Source organism: Coptis chinensis, chromosome 2 (assembly GCF_015680905.1).
Source record: "Coptis chinensis isolate HL-2020 chromosome 2, ASM1568090v1, whole genome shotgun sequence".
In the NCBI taxonomy this organism is placed as follows: domain Eukaryota; kingdom Viridiplantae; phylum Streptophyta; class Magnoliopsida; order Ranunculales; family Ranunculaceae; genus Coptis; species Coptis chinensis.
Genome location: NC_141457.1, coordinates 38686327 through 38705832, shown reverse-complemented (window position 1 = coordinate 38705832; position 19506 = coordinate 38686327). Strand labels below are relative to the sequence as shown.

The 19506-nt window shown below is 36.1% G+C and overlaps 1 protein-coding gene across 5 annotated transcripts; it reads left to right on the top strand.

Annotated features, from left to right (window-relative positions):
- Window positions 1–1213: 1213 nt before the first annotated feature.
- On the top strand, window positions 1214–14094 carry LOC147515976 (DUF724 domain-containing protein 6-like). Of its 5 annotated transcripts, none has more exons than XM_086588698.1 (12): window positions 1214–1903; window positions 5019–5493; window positions 5653–5762; window positions 5886–5970; window positions 6251–6360; window positions 6484–6568; window positions 7259–7405; window positions 7476–7559; window positions 8333–8440; window positions 8545–9329; window positions 11726–11858; window positions 13807–14094. In XM_086588698.1, the coding sequence occupies exons 1-11, from the start codon at window positions 1469–1471 to the stop codon at window positions 11831–11833; spliced, it is 2532 nt and encodes an 843-aa protein (XP_086444824.1). In that variant the 5' UTR covers window positions 1214–1468; the 3' UTR covers window positions 11834–11858; window positions 13807–14094. The 5 variants fall into 5 exon arrangements, with proteins under 5 accessions (XP_086444824.1, XP_086444822.1, XP_086444825.1 ...); XM_086588696.1 differs by having other exon boundaries at window positions 10710–11858; XM_086588699.1 differs by having other exon boundaries at window positions 8545–9346.
- Window positions 14095–19506: the final 5412 nt, after the last annotated feature.

The following is a 19506-nucleotide window of genomic DNA, read 5'->3' as shown; positions in this document are numbered from 1 at the left end:
TCTTTGGATGAGTTGAACAAATTGGAGAAGGGTCTAATGGATGTAAAACACAGTATTTTGTGTCGTTTGGAGAAACTATCATCGTCGAGTTTTGCGGAACAAGATAATACTACGATTTTGAACATGGGAAGTGAAGAAAAATCATATTGGGCTACTGATGCAAGTACAAGTAATGTTGATAATTTTGGTGTGGGTGATTATTCAGAACAATGGCTATTGGATGAAGAGATCTGTAACCTTTTTTGTGATTTATTTAGTTGTAGAGACTATTTTGTATTATTTTGTTATGTCTGTTTAAACGACATAACGACTATAATACTGTGATTTGATGAGATTGGAGTGAAATTGGATTTTATTTGGGCGCGCACCTTATGTTACAAACTTAACTGATTTTTTGGTGGAATTGAAGCGTAATGGAAGAAATTCGAGTGTTGGAGAAAACCAAGACAATTTTTGTTTGAAAAAACCTCAAACGACCAGTGAAGTCATTTTCAAGGTGCCCCAAACGACTCAGTGAGATCGTTTTGTATATGGCCAAAACAACCTAGTGAGGTCGTTTGAATATCTTTGTTTTTTTTTTTTTAAATATCCTTTGTATATTAGTTGTATGAGTTAATACAAGATTTTGAGTTATTTGAATTGTGTATGGAAGGATCATTTTGAATGATGTAATTGAAAATTGGAATTTGTGTTTAGTATTTAATTGAAATTTTATATATAGTTTGTGTTTGGTGTTTATGTATAAGAAAAGTGGAATTTGTATTTGGAATTGATCGTTTAATGAGGGATATGAACGTGACTAAAAAACAAAATGAATTTCTTGATTTTTTTAGTCTAAACGACCCAGCCATGTTGCCCCAGAGAGTCCTCAAATGACCTCACCATGTCGTCTTGGAGACTGCCCAAACGACCCATCCATATCGTCTAGCTAAAACTCCGAGAGCTTTGTCTCAAACGACACGCGCAGACCGCTTGCGTATACACTCAAACGGCTTCGTCATATCGTTTGAGTGTACACTCAAATTACGTGGCATAGTACACTCAAACTACATGACGAAGTAGTTTACATGGTGAGATCGTTTGAGTGGGTTGAGTGTACACTCAAACGGGCGGTAGTTTTAACATGGTGAGACCGGTTCCACCATTGCTTGTGCTTGGGTTGAAAACATGTTTATTTTAGGCGATGACAAACTTGTGATATTTCAAATTTTTTTTGGGGGAGTGCCCAATGCACCCTTAGCAGCCGAGAGAAAGAGAGGCTATTGTTGTTTTCCAAATAAAATATTTTTAAAGCAGCTGTCAGTTGATGCATGCACAGACACTAGTTTCAATGAAGTGACCGTTCACTCCACCAACGCATGTTCACACGCTGCAATTTATTTTTCCAAAACACCACTCCACACTGTGTCTTCTCTCCTTTGATGGTTTTGACAGAGAATGGTAATTAGTAAAACATTAAAAAGCAAGAATGAAGAAGAAGTATGAGTTTGTCAAAGGACAAGAAGTTGAAGTATCAAGTGATGAGCAAGGATTTGAAGATTCATGGTTTGTTGCCACTATCATAAAAGTATTAAAAAAGAAGAAGAAAAACAAGAAGTATTTTGTTGAGTACAAAACCTTACTGAAAGAAACAGAGTCAGAGAAGCTTTTGAGGGGATACGTTGATTTTGCACATTTGAGACCTGCTCCACCAAAAGGTACTGGACCCTTTCATCTAAACGAAGAGGTGAATGCCTACAACAATGATGGGTGGTGGAAAGGAGTGATTATGAAGATTCTTAAGGAGGGTTCTAGCTACTTAGTCTTGTTCAAACCTACTAAAGAGGAGTTGGAGTTTGATCTCTCGAACTTGAGGAGTCATCTAGATTGGGTTGATGGAAAATGGATCAGTTCTCCAAACCAGGTATTGAGGATCACTTTTTCTTTTCTGTGCTTGCTTTTACATGTGTATTCTCTGACTTGATTTATCCGTACTTGGCTTTGTTTGTTCTTGATTATTTGGACAAAGGTTTTGTTTATTCTGATGTAAAATATTTTGCTGCATTTGTCTATTGCTTAAAAAAGTGTAACGAATCAAACAATATTCACAGCTCAAAATAGTATTTGTTTTGTTATACTTTTTTCTAAACTATTTGGGTGAAAAGTTTTATCTTTAATTATATATACTTCCTTATTCTCAGATGCTTATTTTTGGATCTGTGTTATGTAACTTTTGGATAGAGTTATCCAAAAACGTACAATGCTTGAAACTCAAAATTGTATTTCTAGTGTCCAAGTTTAGCTGAAACTTTGGATTTTGCAGTAAAGTCTCCCTTTTTGAATAATCATATTTGCATGGATGGGCATAACTAACCCATAAAAGTTCCTCATTTCATCCAAGCTCTCGCACATCAAATGAAGTTTGCTGTAGATTTCAAACTATTCTCTTTTCCTAAGCTCTTAGTTGTTGGTCATAAGGCAAAAAAACGCATTGCCATCTGGTACCATCGTTTTTCTTAATTTCACTGCCAGAGTAACTGGATCAGCATCAATTATATCATCAAATGTAGACCTAAGCTTAAGATTGACTGAATTACCACAACTCATCCAAGGAAACTGGTGATTAGGTTTACTGGATCCTAGAACTTGGAATAAAGCAGCCTATTGTGTGTGGTTAGTTTTCAAAATTGCACAGAGATGTGATTGTTTGTGGGTAAAGTGGACTTGGGAACACCAAATTTTAGATGGTTATTTCTGGACCATGAAAGTGCCCAAAGATTGTTCATGGGTTTGGAGAGGTATCTTAAACCATAGAGATGCTACATGGAACGTATTGTGGCAGGCATTGCGTTTCAGATTGCTTCAGTACAAGATTCTGGAATGACCCCTGTTGCTCTGGGCCTCTCCTTTTTAATGCCCAAGCTAGGGCATTACTATCACCTGCTATTCCTAATGATGCTTATGTTGGGTCAGTGATTGTAAATGGCTCTTGGTCTTCCCTTATCACAGAGCTACCTGATGGAGATTTAAAATCTATGATCCTGAAAACTGAGATCAATTCATACAATGTGGAGGACTGAGTCATTTGGACCCCCACCAGTTCTGGTGCCTTTTCTCTTTCATCGGCCTATGCCTCCCTCATGAAGATTAGGTGTAAGGTAAAGTGGTACAAGATTGTTTGGGGTAACTGTCTATCCCCAAGCACTCATTTACAGTGTGTCAACTCTTCTCAGGGTCTCTCCCTACACAAAATAGATTGATGTGCAAGGAAGTTATCAACCAGTCCAACTGTTACTTCTGCAATTCCCAGGAAGAAAGCTCAGTCCACCTTTTCTTTGACTATAGTTATTCCAAAATTGCTGTGATCCAATATAAGTAGCCTTGGGTCTGCCTTAGAAGGGTTCTAGGCTCTCATGATGAATGATATTACTTGATGAGGCGTTGTAGAGAAAACACCATGTGTTCAGAAATTATAAGAGCTATTTTATGCACTCCTGTCTACTATATTTGGAATGAGAGAAATTGAAGGATCAAGAGGCAAGAAAAAGACAGAAATAGAAGTGGGAAACAAGATATTGAATGACATGAAGTTGTACCTGGGTAAAACGTTGGAAACAGTGCAACGTAGTGTGGAGGTGGAAAAGCTACTACAGAAACTTGGTGTATTGGTGAGTTTCAAGCAGTCAGTGCAACAATCGGTATAATTGAGAGTTCCTGAAGAAGGTGTTCCCATCTTGAAGTCCTTGAACACAGATGGCTCTTTGAGGAATAGTGAAGTTTTGTTAGCTTTCCCTGGTGCTCAGAAAAGCTGTCTGTTCTCCACCAGAAGCTTAAACAAAAGGAGGATTCTAGTCCACTCTGGTTCACTGAGGTTGTGTATGGTTCATGGAATTGAGATTCCTGGAAAGTTGAGAGAAAAAAAGAATAGAGAGATTGCAGGGAGAGAGGGAGATCGGAAGAGAGAACAATTGAATCGAGAGAGACGCGGGAGTCCAACTTGCGAAGGTGGATATAAGGAATGCAAATGCCATTTTTGGAAAATTGAAGTTGCTTTCCATAGATATCATACTGAGTAAGGAAACTTCAATCTCAAAATTTGATCACCATACCTCAAAAAACAAATAGAAGATCAACTTTCCATGGGATCTTAATTCTCTGAACCAAACATAGCTGAGAGTTGTCAAAATCTTGAACCTGCTGGAACGGTCCTTGAATCTGTTAAAACTTGGTGGAACATGTTAAAAGTATTATGTTAGATTTTGATGATGTAACCATTGAGCATGTATTCAGAGAAGGTAACCAGGCTATGTAGATTGTGATAACTACCTCTCAAAGCTATGTATTATATTATTTATGGAAATGATGTTTTTTATTTTATCTCTCCCTTGGGTCAAGGACTTCATGTCTTGACAAAGGAGGATAAAGAGGGTAAATTGTACTTGAGAGTTTAATGATAAATAAAGGTTGGGGTCTCCTTAACCCATGGCTATTTCCAAAAAAAAAAACCATTCCAAGGAGGGATCCGTTACGCAAGAAGGATGCCCGTTGTATCAAGATTTTTACTGGAATTGGTGGCCTAATCCTAGAGTGCCTTCTACAGCCGAAAAAAAGTATAAATGTCATTTTATTTTGTTTATTTTCCTTTGTAAATTGCATGGCCAATATATCTTTAACATTTGATTTCTCATATTGATTGTGTTCCTGTCTCTCTTATATTGGTGGCCGCATCTACTGTTTTCTCTGCTATCTTAAACCGATTGCAATGAAATCTGTTTTTTACGTTGGACTGTGGTGGGGAAATAAGTAGGGTTTTCTAGAATTCTGTGAATTTAGATGTTTGATGATACTATTTCTTGTCAAAGTTTGGCTATACTTGTCTTGGTTAGCATTTAGGTTGGTTTATTTTTAATGTGAAAGTAGTCCCAATTTAAGAATAGATGAATTGAAATGTTCCATGTTTGAGCTGCAAAACTGTAAGAATACTTTAAAAGTTTGAATGATGTCTGATAAATAATTATGGTCATGGGCACATGTTTCAGGAAACGGCAGTCTCATCACAAAATAATGGACGTGATCAATTCCCTAATCCAACTGGAAGCTCGGCACTTAGCATTGATATTACACTTTCACAAACTCCATGTGGAGCCAGGGACATTATGTTGGAGAGGTCATCTCTCAGAAACATGTATGGAAGTGTGGATAATCAGTCGACTTCTAATGGAATATATCTGCCTTTGCAAGTTCTATATCCAAGTCAGGAGAATAGGAAGAAGTCAACTCCTAGAAGCGCTGCTGGGGCCATGAGAACTTCTAAGAAGATAGGGAAAAGAAAGGCAACCGATGCTCAAACATTCATAGAGGTATTCCAAGCAAGACGAACATCGACTGGGAGCGGTAGTGATGCAAAATACATGCTTCCGTTTCCAACCACAAAAGGGAAAAGGAGTAAAGTCTTAAAAAGAAGAGCTAGAGTTCCCATTTCCTCTGAACTCATTCTATGGTCAAATTTGAGAGGTACGTTTATATTTTACTGAATTTGAGTGGTACAGTAAAGACAATCAATTATTATTTTTATTTCAATTCCATTTATTTTAAAATGGTAGGGGTTTTGGTAGCTCCTAATCATACTTAAAAGAACACCATTAACTTTTCACCTTGATTCAAATGTCATAGAAGCGGAAGACCCTGAGGTTATTGGCTTCACTAAGCCTGATGTACAGCGGCAGACAAAACTGCATGATGTTCTACCAGCAGGAAAATTGAGAGAACCATTGTACAACACGGTAAGTCTATATTTTGCTACAAAGTTTTTACTGACCCATGCACTTTACTCAAAATACACTTATTGATGCATTCTTTGGCTTTATCAATTAAAGTAATCAACGTAACTTTCATTTATTGCACAGGGGATTAATTTAAAAGGAGTGAAAAGGGTCAGAAATCAAAGAAAGAAAGTCGTGAAAAGGAAAAGAGAATCGTCAATAAGTTCAGGTAAAAAAAACAAAAGCATTAGTGGAATGTGTAGAATATTTTGTGTCTCAGGATTCCCCTGTAATTATTTGTGCAAGATGTGAGAAAGGAAGGCTAAATGCACTTGATTTGTGCATTAAATTTAATTGGTAACTTTTTTCAGTAGATAACTAATCAAAGCACACCGATATTATTATTTTTATTTGAATTCCATTTATTTTAAAATGGTAGGGGTTTTTGTAGCTCCTAATCATGCTTAAAAGAACACCATTAACTTTTCACCTTGGTTCAAATGTCATAGAAGCGGAAGACCCTGAGGTTATTGGCTTCACTAAGCCTGATGTACAGCGGCAGACAAAACTGCATGATGTTCTACCAGCAGGAAAAATGAGAGAACCATTGTACAACACAGTAAGTCTATGTTTTGCTACAAAGTTTTTACTGACCCATGCACTTTACTCAAAATACATGTATTGATGCATTCTTTGGGTTTATCAATTAAAGTAATCAACATAACTTTCATTTATTGCACAGGGGATTAATTTAAAAGGAGTGAAAAGGGTCAGAAATCAAAGAAAGAAAGTCGTGAAAAGGAAAAGAGAATCGTCAATAAGTTCAGGTAAAAAAAACAAAAGCATTAGTGGAATGTGTAGAATAATTTGTGTCTCAGCATTCCCTTGTAATTATTTGTGCAAGATGTGAGAAAGGAAGGCTAAATGCTCTTGATTTGTGGATTAAATTTTAATTGGTAAATTTTTTCAGTCGATAACTAATCAAAGCACACCGACCACTAGAAGTTCTGCACTCTCTTTCTGAGGACAGTGCAATTTTGTGCATTCTACCTTTATAAATGTTGGAAGTATTTGGTCAACTTTATTGTGTTTCCCACACTGGTTTGTTATGTTTAGTTGCGGGTTGTCTTGAAGAGGAAAAGAGGTTGACAAATAGGTTCAGGTGCAAAAACATTAGTGAAATGTGTAGAACAGTTTAAGATAATCTGTGGCTTAGGAATTCTTTTTTCGGAACCAACATCTAGGTCAAAGGCACAAGAGAGGTAGGCCACAAGCTTTGGATTTCAGTTTGAAATTCAAATTGCATGGTGGGTAATGGTTAATCATGGGCTCAAGGCATGCGGAATTTGGGAAGTTTTGAACACTCGTATCATTGAATTAATGTGAATCTTTATGCTGTCTACCGTTATTTCGGAGTACCATATTTAAGGAGGTCTGTTTATCTTAAACATGACTCAAACATGTACAAACATGTATTAATTTTTTCTATGATTGACACAACTTTTGTCACATTGTAGTTCTTGAAAATGGATTTGCCAGCAAAGAAACTAAAGACTATCGGACAGACTGTACACCAATGTTGTCGACTCATATTGAAGAAGAGTATTGTAGTCTTTCTCCGACACTTGACAAACCCAATTCTCAGGTGGTAAAATACAGTGAAGGTATTAATCTAACCTCGTTCTGTAATGCCATGTTAAACTTATTGGGTTGATCATAAGTGTCTTCATGCAGGAGCAACAGACAAGCAAACTGTGGCTGTCCTTGATAGGATACGTGGACGACCGAAAGGTTCATGTGAAAAATCAACAGTGGAAGGTACAAGATGGTTGTGATTTATTTTCTGAGCTAAGAATATTCTCCAAAAACAGGAGACTTCTTTTTGGTCTAATGGACTTAATCGAAGCACATATCATGTTGGTCAATGATGGACAACCTTTTGGCCCTTTCCAGGTCAAGATAAAAATTCTTCCATCAAAAAAATAACAGATGTTCGGATAGAATGTACATCGTTGTTGTGCCATATTGCAAAAAAACATCAGCCTCTTAATATGTTCCTTCGGAAATCTGATTCTCATAAAGTAAAATACATTGGAGATAACTGAGAATCACTTTGTAGTATTTTGTTAAAGTGATTTTGTTTATCATAATTGACAAGAATATGAGTTGGTGTCTTTAAAAGAAAAATGTACAACCTTTGGGTCAAATAAAAGAATTTCTTTGAAAGGTATATGATTTTATTCTTTGATTTTTTGAGTATTTTGTTGATTAGGATTTCTTTACCAAGAACCAGAACTCCTTATTACAATATGTCACCAGAAAGCATATGATTTAAAGAATAGGGAAATCAAAGCTATGGCTGTGGGCATAACATATAAATGGGAAGGTCGGCACTTGGTAATGATCGTATGGAGCAGATTGAATTTTGAAAGCTTTGGGTGTTCCTGCCTTGAGATTGTGCAATTTTCATGCATTCTGTATCTCATATATGCTCATTGTCTAAACCCCTGTCCACTTTAACAAACTTCAATTATTTTCCCAAACATCTTTTCTATTGGCTTATAACAGAAACCCTTTGTGTTACCATATAGGATCTGAACATGAAGTTGCCAGTGACAGAATGACAGTTGTCCCGATAAAGCATCGACCTCTTTCTCTGCTTGAAATGTCCAATTCTCCTATAGTAAAAGACAACGAAGGTACTTTGGAGTAACTAGGAATGTTTGCTTTTTTGTTTGTTTGGTTTTATTACATGTGTTTTTGTTATTTATTTAACGAGGTTGATCATCAATACTTTTTCTAGGAGTTTCACGTAATAGTCAGGTTATTTCAAATAAGGCAATCACTTTGATAGATGCATCAATGGAGCAATTTCCAAATGAAACAAACATTGTCAAGATTTTATCTTTCGCTGAAAGCGACCAGTATCAATATGGCAACAGAAGTGAAGATGAAATAGCCTCTCACATGGTTAATATCACAACAAACAATTTTTTGTCTCCAATTCAGCACAATGAGGGGTCTCTACCCCCAGATGTTCGAAGATTGCCTTTCATCAAGAGCTCAATTTTGTGGGGAATTCTTGAGTCTTTTGAAGTTTTCAAGTTCATGCCACAACAGCCACATTTCCGACCCCTTGAACAATATAATGAGGAGCTTCGTGAAGGGTTTGCTATAGCACACGTGGTGAACTTTAACAATTTGGTGGGAAGAACATGGAATGCAAATCTTGATGAACCCAGAATCATGTTCCAAAACAAGTTGGAGGCGCTAAATGACTTAGAGGGGGTTGGTTTCACTGTTCAACGTGTACGAGCTCGTCTCGAAGAGTTACTGAGGATCAAAGATAGCTATAGTCTGCTTGATGAGAAGTCGAAAATAGCTGAAACAAAAGTCATTGAGGAGAAGCGGAAAGTTGATCAAGTACAAGAATCTATCAAACAATTGAATATCAAACTTCAAACACTTATGAGGGAAAAGGAGATGAAAACCTTTAATATCGCTGAACAACGAAGGACCTTAGATGCAATAAAAGAAACCATTCAGGTTCTCAAAGTTGATTTTGACAACATGGTTGGTTCCCCCTTAGTGAGTACCCGTCCCAGGTGAACTTTCTTAGTAATTTTTCTGTTAAAGCTATGTAGTTTAGAGATTGATGTAGCTAAAAAACTACAGCGTTACAATGGCATTAAGGTATTTACTATCCATTTAATTGTTTTATATTCACCATTAATGTTTAAATATTTTCAAGCCTTCTGTCTTAACTGATTGTTTTCAGCCTGTTTTCTTATGTTTTTGTTAGTTTCTTACTACTCTATATCTTGACTCTGTTCCATTTCCTTGTGTTATCTGTTGGAGGCTATTGTTTGTGTTGTTTTTACATTTTACGAAAAAATATAATGCTCGAACTAAATATAGGACATATATGAGAAGGTTGAAAGTGCCCTTGACATCTATTTTATTAATTTAGGGGAGGCCTAGCCCATTCAGACGTATGACAAGCCTTTTGATCAACCTCACCTTTTGATGCAAGTCCCATGACTTTGGTGTAAGTTCAATAGGCCGAGTCTAAGTTTTGTTGAATTAATAAGAGGAAATTTTATCTGAATGTTGATCACTGAAGGTAGAAGTTGTACCTTGATGCATCCTAACTCGAATCAATTGATAATTTTCTTTGTTATTGCAACCTCAATCTAAAGAATTGTGCTTTACGTTTTGGAAATTAAAAAGGTTGTGTCATTACCATTGTCTGAAAATGGCCTCTCCCTCAAAAGCTGTACAGAACTTGAGATGGAGTTTTTTTTTTTTTATTTAATTTTTTTTGTGAAAAGAGCACAGAACAGTGGTGGATGGAGAGAAATATGAGCCATTGTGTCCTTAGAGTCTATGCACAATTGAACATTAATCTGTTATAATCTATTAAAATCTCAGTCGCAGACATTGTCCCTATGTCCATGTTCTTTTGTCTGTCCGTTCGACATTATTTAGTTAGTAAGCCCATACTACTGTGTGTTTTGAATGAAGATTTTATGGTGCTAACTCATTTTCTTTAAGGGAATTCATAATATATGATTTGTCTTGTAAGTTGTAATATAGAGTGTATTTTTGTAATTTGGTTTAGATTATTCTTTTCAGGCACTTTGTGGCTATTAGATCTTTTGTAGTATGACAGGCAATATACTCTTCGGTCAGGCTATATGGATAAGATTGATATGATTATCTATTTCTATTTTTTTTTATTTCCAGTTAATGAAATCACATTCCGTTTTACAGCAAGATATTGAATTTAGGTTATATGTAATGGTTCTCTAATGTTACTAGAATTATCAGAAGTACTTTTTCTATGTTTTATGTTGATAATATGGACAATGCCCATAACATCTAATACGTAAGTAGTTCACTTGAACTATTGATTTACCAACCTAGCATGAATGATCAACTAACTATTTTGATCATTCTGCATAACAGTTAGATTGTTCTACGGGTGAAGGAACTAACAGAACATCCGCAAATAAACAGCAGATAGATGAAATGACTCCGTTAAATACAGATCTTGAAAAGGATGTCATGGTGATAGGGGATGGGGTCATAGGGGAAAAGCTCATAGAGATATATGCTTCCCCAGAAAGAGCACCAATCAGTAAAATCAAAAGAAAACTTCTTATTCTTGATCTTAATGGTCTACTTGTTGACATTGTTAACAATCTTCCTTCTGGATACAAAGCTGACAAGAGGATTTCAAGGAAAGCACTTTTAAGGAGGCCATTCTGTGATGATTTTTTGAAGTTTTGCTTTCAAAGATTTAGTGTTGGTGTTTGGTCATCCCGAACTAAATCAAATGTGGACAGTGTTGTTGATTTCATCATGGGCGATATGAAACATGGATTGGTATTTTGTTGGGACCTATCCCATTGCACTGAAACAGGGTTTTGCACTATTGAGAACAGTCAGAAGCCTTTGGTATTGAAACAACTGGTAAAACTATGGGATAAGCACGACCTTAATCTGCCCTGGGAAAATGGAGAGTATAATGAATCAAACACATTGCTAATAGATGATTCTCCCTATAAAGCCTTGCTTAATCCTCCGTGCACCGCAATCTTCCCTCCTTCATATAAATTTCAGAATCAGAATGATAATTCCTTAGGACCTGGTGGTGATATTAGGCTGTATCTGGAAGGCTTAGCGACATCTGAAAATGTTCAAAAGTACATTAAGCAACACCCTTTTGGGCAGTGTGCTATTACAGAGAAAGATCCGTCTTGGCTTTATTACCGTAAGGTTATCAACTGCGGTTTGACTACCTGAAGAAAGCTCTTTAAGATCGAACTAGAGACTTCAATTGATTTTGTCACAATGTTGTTTTTTATTTAGTTTTGTAAATGATATAACAATTTTTGTAAATCTGACTCTTTCAGAAAGATGTTACCGCATAACAGAGGTTACAGCTTCTAACAACTTTTGGCACCAATGTTGATATATAGGGATATTGTTTTCCTAAAGCAAATATTTGCTTGGGCGTGACATGTGGAGAATGTTCTTTACTCTCTTCATTGACCAACACTTCCTCACTACAATCACATGCTCTTTGAGATGCTCGGTTACTTCTATATGGAGGTATTGCTGTTTATACTTCACTGCACCTTTGTTGTATTATGGAGGATAGCTTTGGTTGTATTATATTGAAGGAAAACAATGTTTCATATTTATATATGTAGATTATGTAGGGTTTGATGAAATGTCTTACTAGGTTTTATAAATGAAAATAATAGTGAAAACGAGCATTAGGATCATCATTGTCCATTTCTTGCGTTTGGTGTCATTTTTTTCTCTGTAAATTTTTTAACACCGGGTTCCATTACGCTTTATAGAGATAAATGGCAAAACAGCTTTCTGATTTTCTTTCTGCCGACGTGTGTTCTCTAATTTTAAGCATTTGTAGAACTACTTTCAGCATAGATCATAGCGTTTCTTCCACTTGCAATTTAAGGTACCCTATTATGATTTGTATGGATTTGAGATGAGGAAATCCTAGGCAAGATTTATAAAGTGCCACAGATAGGACATGGTAGTATTTTTTTGTCAACTTTCCATGTTTCTGCAGTTCATGTTTCTCTGATACGCGGTAAGCCGGCAAGCTCTCGTGTTATAACCTAATGACGTTTGCTGAATAAGTCATAATTGAGTTGCGTTCAAAGTTCCAAACCACCCCATTAAAAGGCACACTTATGTTCAAAACTGGTCTTCCAGTTATGTTTTTTAATTCGCAAGACAAAAAAACACTTCCAAGTAAGCCCGTATGGATGCAGTACTTTGGGGAAGTACCTTTTAGCAATGGAAAAATTAAGATAGAAGACAGCAAAAAGGGTTTCACATCTCCTGGTAAAAGCACAACTATATATGGAGGCGTCAGAACAGAAACAGTAGGGAAAGTAAAACTGAGACGAGTATTCAGTGAGATTGATAAAGGGTGCAAGATCTTCTGTAGTCTTGAAAAATATGGAAAAGGAGAGGCAGTTTGATCATCTGGATCTGAGTTGTCATCAAGTTTTGGAACTAGATATTGCATGTGTGCTTCACAAATCTTCAGACTTGCTAATCACTATCCTCTAATCTTCTTTTCTGTGTATTCTTTATTTTTGCACCATAGGCTTTGTGTCTTGTCTAGTTTATGCATTATAGGTTTTGCAACATGAATTTCGTATATTAAGTTTTCTGTGATTGTGAGTTTAGTAACCATGCTTTTGTAGATTTGTGGTTTTGGTACCATGGGGATGTTGAACTTTAGTTTTTACTGAAAATGCAAGTTCAGTTTTTCTCTACTATCTATGAGTACAAGAGTTACAAGATTGTGAAGGCATTAAGGATTTAAGGTTTTTCAATAAGGCGTAAAGACTTAATAATACCTATTATCTATGACAAACAGCTCTTATGCACCTCCACAGTCCACCCTAATTATAACAAGTGAAAATTAGCCTAGACGTTCATCCATGCTACAGTCTTCCACATCACCACCTGAGTTGATTCCTTCACTGAAAGAAGTTTACCTTCACAACCTCGGTAACTAGGTAATCAGTTGAAGGAAAATGCATATCTTGTAAGATTTCTTGTCCAGTCACTGCTCTTATCTGGAGAACTCATTGCAGCGTAGCTGACAAAAGAGTGTGTTGAGTAGTTAGCTTCAGTACACAACTGTGTTACTTTAGCCCGAACCAGTTCACGTGAGAGTCGGTTCTATTCCCTCCACTTTGGTATTGAAGATGCCGTTAAGACTTAAGACTCCCCGCTGTCTTTACTCGTTGAATGTTTTATCCTTGCTGTTCAGCTGTTGAACCTGAGGTCTGATTACTTTCAAGAAGAGACCTTGTTCTTGCTCTGCTTCTTATTTTTTGACGTTACTTATATATTATGTGTTACTTCAATCCCATTAGTTACGCCAATTTGAATGGTGGATCACTAAAATAAATGGATATTACACTGAGTTTATCTGACTCTATTGTATCACCCCCCTTTGTTTTCTTCATACAAGTCCTAGTACTCTAATATTGTTTTTTTGTTATCTTAGAGTCCTCCATCTCCTCCAATATTTGGAATTTCTTCACTGCAAAGGAGCTTGGAGCAAATTCCACTCAGTACTCCTGAACTCCATGTTGACTGCAAGGAATGCTGAAACAAATTCTAGAGTACTCTTGAATTCTATGTTCGCTGCAATGGAGCGTGGAACAAATTCTTCACTGTACTCCTGAACTTAATAGGCCTTCTCTTATGTTTCTCTGCTGCTTGTTGTTACTAGACATCATCTACTACTATTTTTGTTGAAATTATGCTCATTACTCGAGGATAGTTCTCTACTGATTTACCCTGCGCGCTCATTTATTTCTACATTGTTTTCCCAAGACTCTTTGTCTAAACACGTAGGTCGTCAACAGATACCCTGGTGAAGACACTTGTGGTTCTTGCACACTCTGGTAGTGTTATTCTTTCTCATGGTTGGAAGTATTGATGACCTATGATATCGTTAAAAGTAACTAGGCTCTTAGCATTTTGAATGTTGCAGTTATTTTGGAAATCTAATCTAATCTTCTCTGCCCTGCCTGTCTTAATTAATTGGCCCTCCTAGTAGGTGCCCTGTCTCTGTTCCTAGTGGGTGCCAAAGAATCAGATCAGTCGAGCAAGGAAGACAACAGCTTTGGATGTTTTCTACAGTACACCACTTTTCTGTATATAGATTTACAAGTTGCACACTGTATGAGCTATGCATATATATTCTAACTGTTACGGTACCAGTCTAGTTCTCCACGTCAGTTTTTCAGCAATTCCTGGTGTTATCCACCTTAATACAGATCATAACGAATGTCAGCCTTTGTTATATGTTGTAGTCTCTTCCTTGCGTAGTGGCCTAGTGGGTCACCAAATTAGTTTACTGATTGTCATTATCATTATCATTATCATTTTCCTAACAGCACGGCGCAGTGAATGACACTAAACAAGCTTAGTGGTTATGAATTGTCCTCCACTACTATTTATTTTCACTTTCATTGATGTTTCTGTTTTCCTATCATGCTACCACACCCTATATTGTTTGGGGAGATCCTATGTCTGGTATAAAACATTGAAGCCTAAAGCTATTGTGATTTAGACCTCTTTACGTATCTATTTTCCATTTTCGGTTTTTGTATTCAACCTGTGCTTGTTGATAAGATGGACACAAATTCATTAGCAGTAAGATTTGGGCCTAAGCACCACTCTACGTATGTAAGTCCGAAGTTCGATATTGAAACCTGATCGGCCTAGGAGATTTAGTAAGCCCGGCAGAGATGTTCCTGGAGTAGTACACAAATGGTGTATTACCATCACAAACTCACAGTTCTCAAATGAAGCTGGAACACCATGTAAATACTTACTAGGAATTAAGCATTCAAATTTTGTGTGAGCCAACGACCAACAGAATCCAGCTTGATAATCTTCTCTTTACACAGGCGTGACGACCTAAAAATTCAGAGGGCATTTTTTGGCACGTATTCCCAGTTTTGCCCATAAACGTCCCATATAACGTATATCTCTAAGTTTTCGATCACTCTATATCTCTCACTGTCAAAACTATTTACCTATGGAAAGAGGAACGAATTGTCTTGAAAACGTGTGCTATATATATATATATATATATACTAGTTTGTAGGCCTGTACTGGCTCTTTTGAAAATATTTAGATTTTTTTTTTAGAAAAGTGGGACTACTGTTTTAGTCGCTAACCCGTTTTAATTTTCTAACAAATTGTTTTAAAAGAAGTTTTAATTAAATTTTAAAAATCAATTTTTTCAATTGGGAGAGAGATCCTGTTTTAATAGGAGAATAATTTATGTTTTAATTAGATATGTTAGATTTTCTCTTTTCAATAGGGGACAAATTCCCATTTTAATAGGAGAATGATTCTCGCTTTAATTCGAAGTGTTAGAATTTGTTTTAATAGGAGAGAAATTCCCGTTATAATAGGAGAAGAATTTTCATTGTAAAAAAAAATATTCTCGTTTTTCAAATAGGAGAGAAATTCCTATTTTAATAGGAGATGATGTAGAATTTTAATAAACCTCGAAAAATAACCATTATGGGAGCTTTAATGTTAAGACTAGAAAGTAAACTCGTGCATAGACATCGACTCTTTTAAAAATTTGCTCAACAATCGTAAATATATATATAATTTCTAACAAATCGTGATTCATGTTTTCCTTGCTAATTTGTTTTAATTTCTCAACAAATTATTTTAATTAAATTTTAAAACCCGTTTTTTAATTGAGGGAGAGATACCGTTTTAATAAGAGAATGATTCATGTTTTAATAAGAGAATGATTCATGTTTTAATCAGAAGTGCTATAATTTCTTTTTTCTAATAGATGAAGAATTTCCGTTTTAATAGGAGGATGATTCCTGTTTTAATTAGAAATGCCTAAAAAAAAATCAATAGGAGAGGAATTCCCGTTTTAATAAGAGATGATGACGTAAAATTTTAATAGAGCTCGAAAAATACCCCATGTGGGAGCTTTAATATTAAGATTAGCTTGTAGGCCCATGCATACGCTGATAGGGTTATATACTAAAAGCATTACTTTTGTATTAACTCTAATTATTTATATTTTGAATGAGAATCATATGGGCAAATATTATGCATATTATATATGTTATTAGTTATATGCATGTGTCTAATACTTTATGTTGTAGATGATATGGTTTGAACACACAGAAGATCATATCATCAGTGCCTTATAAAGTATAAGTAATCGTTCACAACCTAGTACACAGAAGATCATTAATATGGTTGTAGTATAATTTGGTATTAGTCTATCTTGACTATATGATTACACTAGTACACTTTGTGTGTATTGAACATGACCAAGTGAGGTTGTTTCTCTTTATACTGACTATGTAAGAGAACAAACACCTCTGTTATTATGGATGCTTGTCCTCTTAATCCGGATATAATAACGGACACTTACTTGCATTGTATATTGTTTTAAATCATCAATGAGTGAGATTCATTTGTGAATCAACAAACTCGATGAATTGGGTAATGACATTGTATTTAAGGTGTGTTGTTGATTATAGAAAGAATCCGTGACCCGCTGGAAGTCGGGTTGATGATGTCCCCTTGAGGAGCTCAAAAAGATTGTCATGTAAACCCTGCAAGTGGATTTATTCCAACATGACAATGAGGTTGAGTTGTACTACTCAAGGACATAAGAAGTTGATTAATGTAGTTGTCAGTAACTTGACTTAATCAATGGACATTCGATATCTTAAACACGGGGAGATCAACGAGCATATAATATGGAGCCCATAAATGTTGACATGTAATTTGGGATTAGGGCGGTAGTGCAACAATGACTTTTAATGGAATAAGCCATTTGTTAACGGACTTGGGCCGTGTGTTATGGGCGAACATGGGAAGCCCAAGCCCATCAGGAGGCTCAACCCTAATTTCTCCTCATGGTCCCTGTTGTAGCCTATAAATAGAATACTCTCTCTCTGGCCGAAATTCACTATTCACTGAAATAGAAAAAGAGGCAAGGAAAGATAAATCCAAAATTGGATCTAGCTTTGTGAGAAAGAAGGGGATTGGTAGATCGTTGCCCACACAACGTCCAATCTGTTCTAAAAGAATACAACAGAAGATCAATGGGTTGATTGTTGATTCGGATTCATAAAGCTTGGATTCTAAGAGTTATCTAAACCGGATCTAAAAGGTATGTTCTCTAATCCAAAATCGTGAGAACCCCATTGATTACGCTGCGCGTGGGTTCTCGCGGTTTGTAGAAATATTCGTTCTGAAAATAACGGTTCCTACATACGCACCGATTCTTTTGAAAACATTTAGATTTTTTTAGAAAATTGGAACTACCGTTTTAGTCGCTAACCTGTTTTAATTTTCTAACAAATTGTTTTTAATGAAGTTTTAATTAAGTTTTAAAAACCCGTTTTTTCAATTGGGAGAGAGCTTATGTTTTAATAGGAGAAGGATTCTCGAGAGAAATTCCCGTTGTAAAAAAAGATTTCCGTTTTCAAATATGAGAGAAATTTCTGTTTTAATAGGAGATGACGATGAATTTTAATAAAGCTCGAAAATACCCCTTGTGGGAGTTTTAATATTAAGATATATATATATATATATATATATATATATATATATATATATATATATATATATTTCCGTTCAATACCCTTGTACTAGGGGTGGGAATTTGGCCCTAACGACCCTAACCCGGCCCTGACCGACCAGACCCTAACCCCTATAAAGCCCTTACAGAGTTTAGGGCAGGGCTAGGGCTAAGGTTCTAAAACATAGGTTGACCCTAATTCAGCCCTCATTAGTTCGACCCTAACCAAGCCCTAGTTATAGTTTCACACTTTCACTATAAATATACATACTATAATTGTCCAACTCTTTGTTAAATATTTTAAATTAAAATAACATTGTCCTTTACAATTTATCAGTTACACCCATGGGTACTTCCAATAACTTGTCTTCTATAACAAAAACTTGTCAACTTAGCAGCCATGAAGAACAATGAGCACTAGCCTAATAAAAAATAGGGTAATTTTGACTTAACCCCCCACAGATGAGTAGCGGTTTGACTAAACCACCCATTTTTAAAATCATTTGAGTTTGCCCCCACTCACAATTTTGTTTGTGTGTAATGATGTTGGTATTTTAGCTATTGACCATTTTACCCTTATGAAATATTGCCCCCCACATTAACACGTTAAACCTAGCTTTGCGAAAACCCCCCAAACGTTGCCATTATTTAATTCTTGCACTCTCTCTCTCGTATTTTACATAATGGCCATTTTGCCCTTATGTTGGGTTTCCCGCCACATTAAAACGTAATACCCATTTGGAAAAACCACCCAAATATTGCCCTAATCTAATCTCTCTCTCTCTCTCTCTCTCTCTCTCTCTCTCTCTCTCTCTTGATTCTCTCGATCTCTGTATGTGGAGATTGTTGGTAAGTCTCGTTCTCGTTTATCTACATTTAATTTAGTTTTGTTTAAACAGATTACATTTTTGTTTCGTTTTTTGTACACACTCTCTCTCTCTCTCTCTCTCTCTCTCTCTCTCTCTCTCTCTCTCTCTTTGTTGTGTGTTTCTACCCTTTTGTTTTAGGGTTTAGGTTGATTACTTGTAAGGGGAATTCTCATTTTGTTGTATGTTGTAGTTTCGAGAAAAATGGTCAGCTTTAAGGTATCGAGTTCTTAGATTGCATATTAATGGTGAATGGAGAGAAGCTACTAGGGATGGTGTTAGGCGTAATGTGTATATGGGTGGGCATGAACTAAATACAGAGTTAGTTGATGGCGAGAAGGCAAACATGGCAGAATTAGTTGAGTGGATCACAAAACATGTTGACTGCAACTGTAACCCTATATTGGAGATTAATTGGAATGAACGAGGAAATCTAAGGTAGCTAGTTCCTGATGATGATTTGAAGTATATGTGGGTTTATGCAAAAGCCGATAGAAGTGGATATACTAATTTGTATGTGAAAATTACTGAGGTTGAGGAATTGTCGAGTAGTAGTGCTGATGAGGAAGAAGTAAGTGACGATGAGGAAGAAGTAAGTGATGATGATGTTGTAATTGTAGGAGGGAAATAATACAAGAAGGGGATTGAATTTGATCTCGATGAGTGGCCAACTGTGGAAGAAGTTAATAGGATTGTGGACTTAACAAGTGGTTCATGTAAGGGTAGAAAACTTTTAGAATACAATATTGAT

Bases quoted from the DNA above. Each gene is read 5' to 3' on its own strand.
- LOC147515976 (XM_086588696.1), top strand. From the start codon at position 1,469: ATGAAGAAGAAGTATGAGTTTGTCAAAGGACAAGAAGTTGAAGTATCA. The intron at 5,494-5,652 runs GTACGTTTATAT...CAAATGTCATAG, and splicing joins TCTATGGTCAAATTTGAGAG to AAGCGGAAGACCCTGAGGTT. The intron at 6,361-6,483 runs GTAAGTCTATGT...TTTATTGCACAG, and splicing joins GAGAACCATTGTACAACACA to GGGATTAATTTAAAAGGAGT.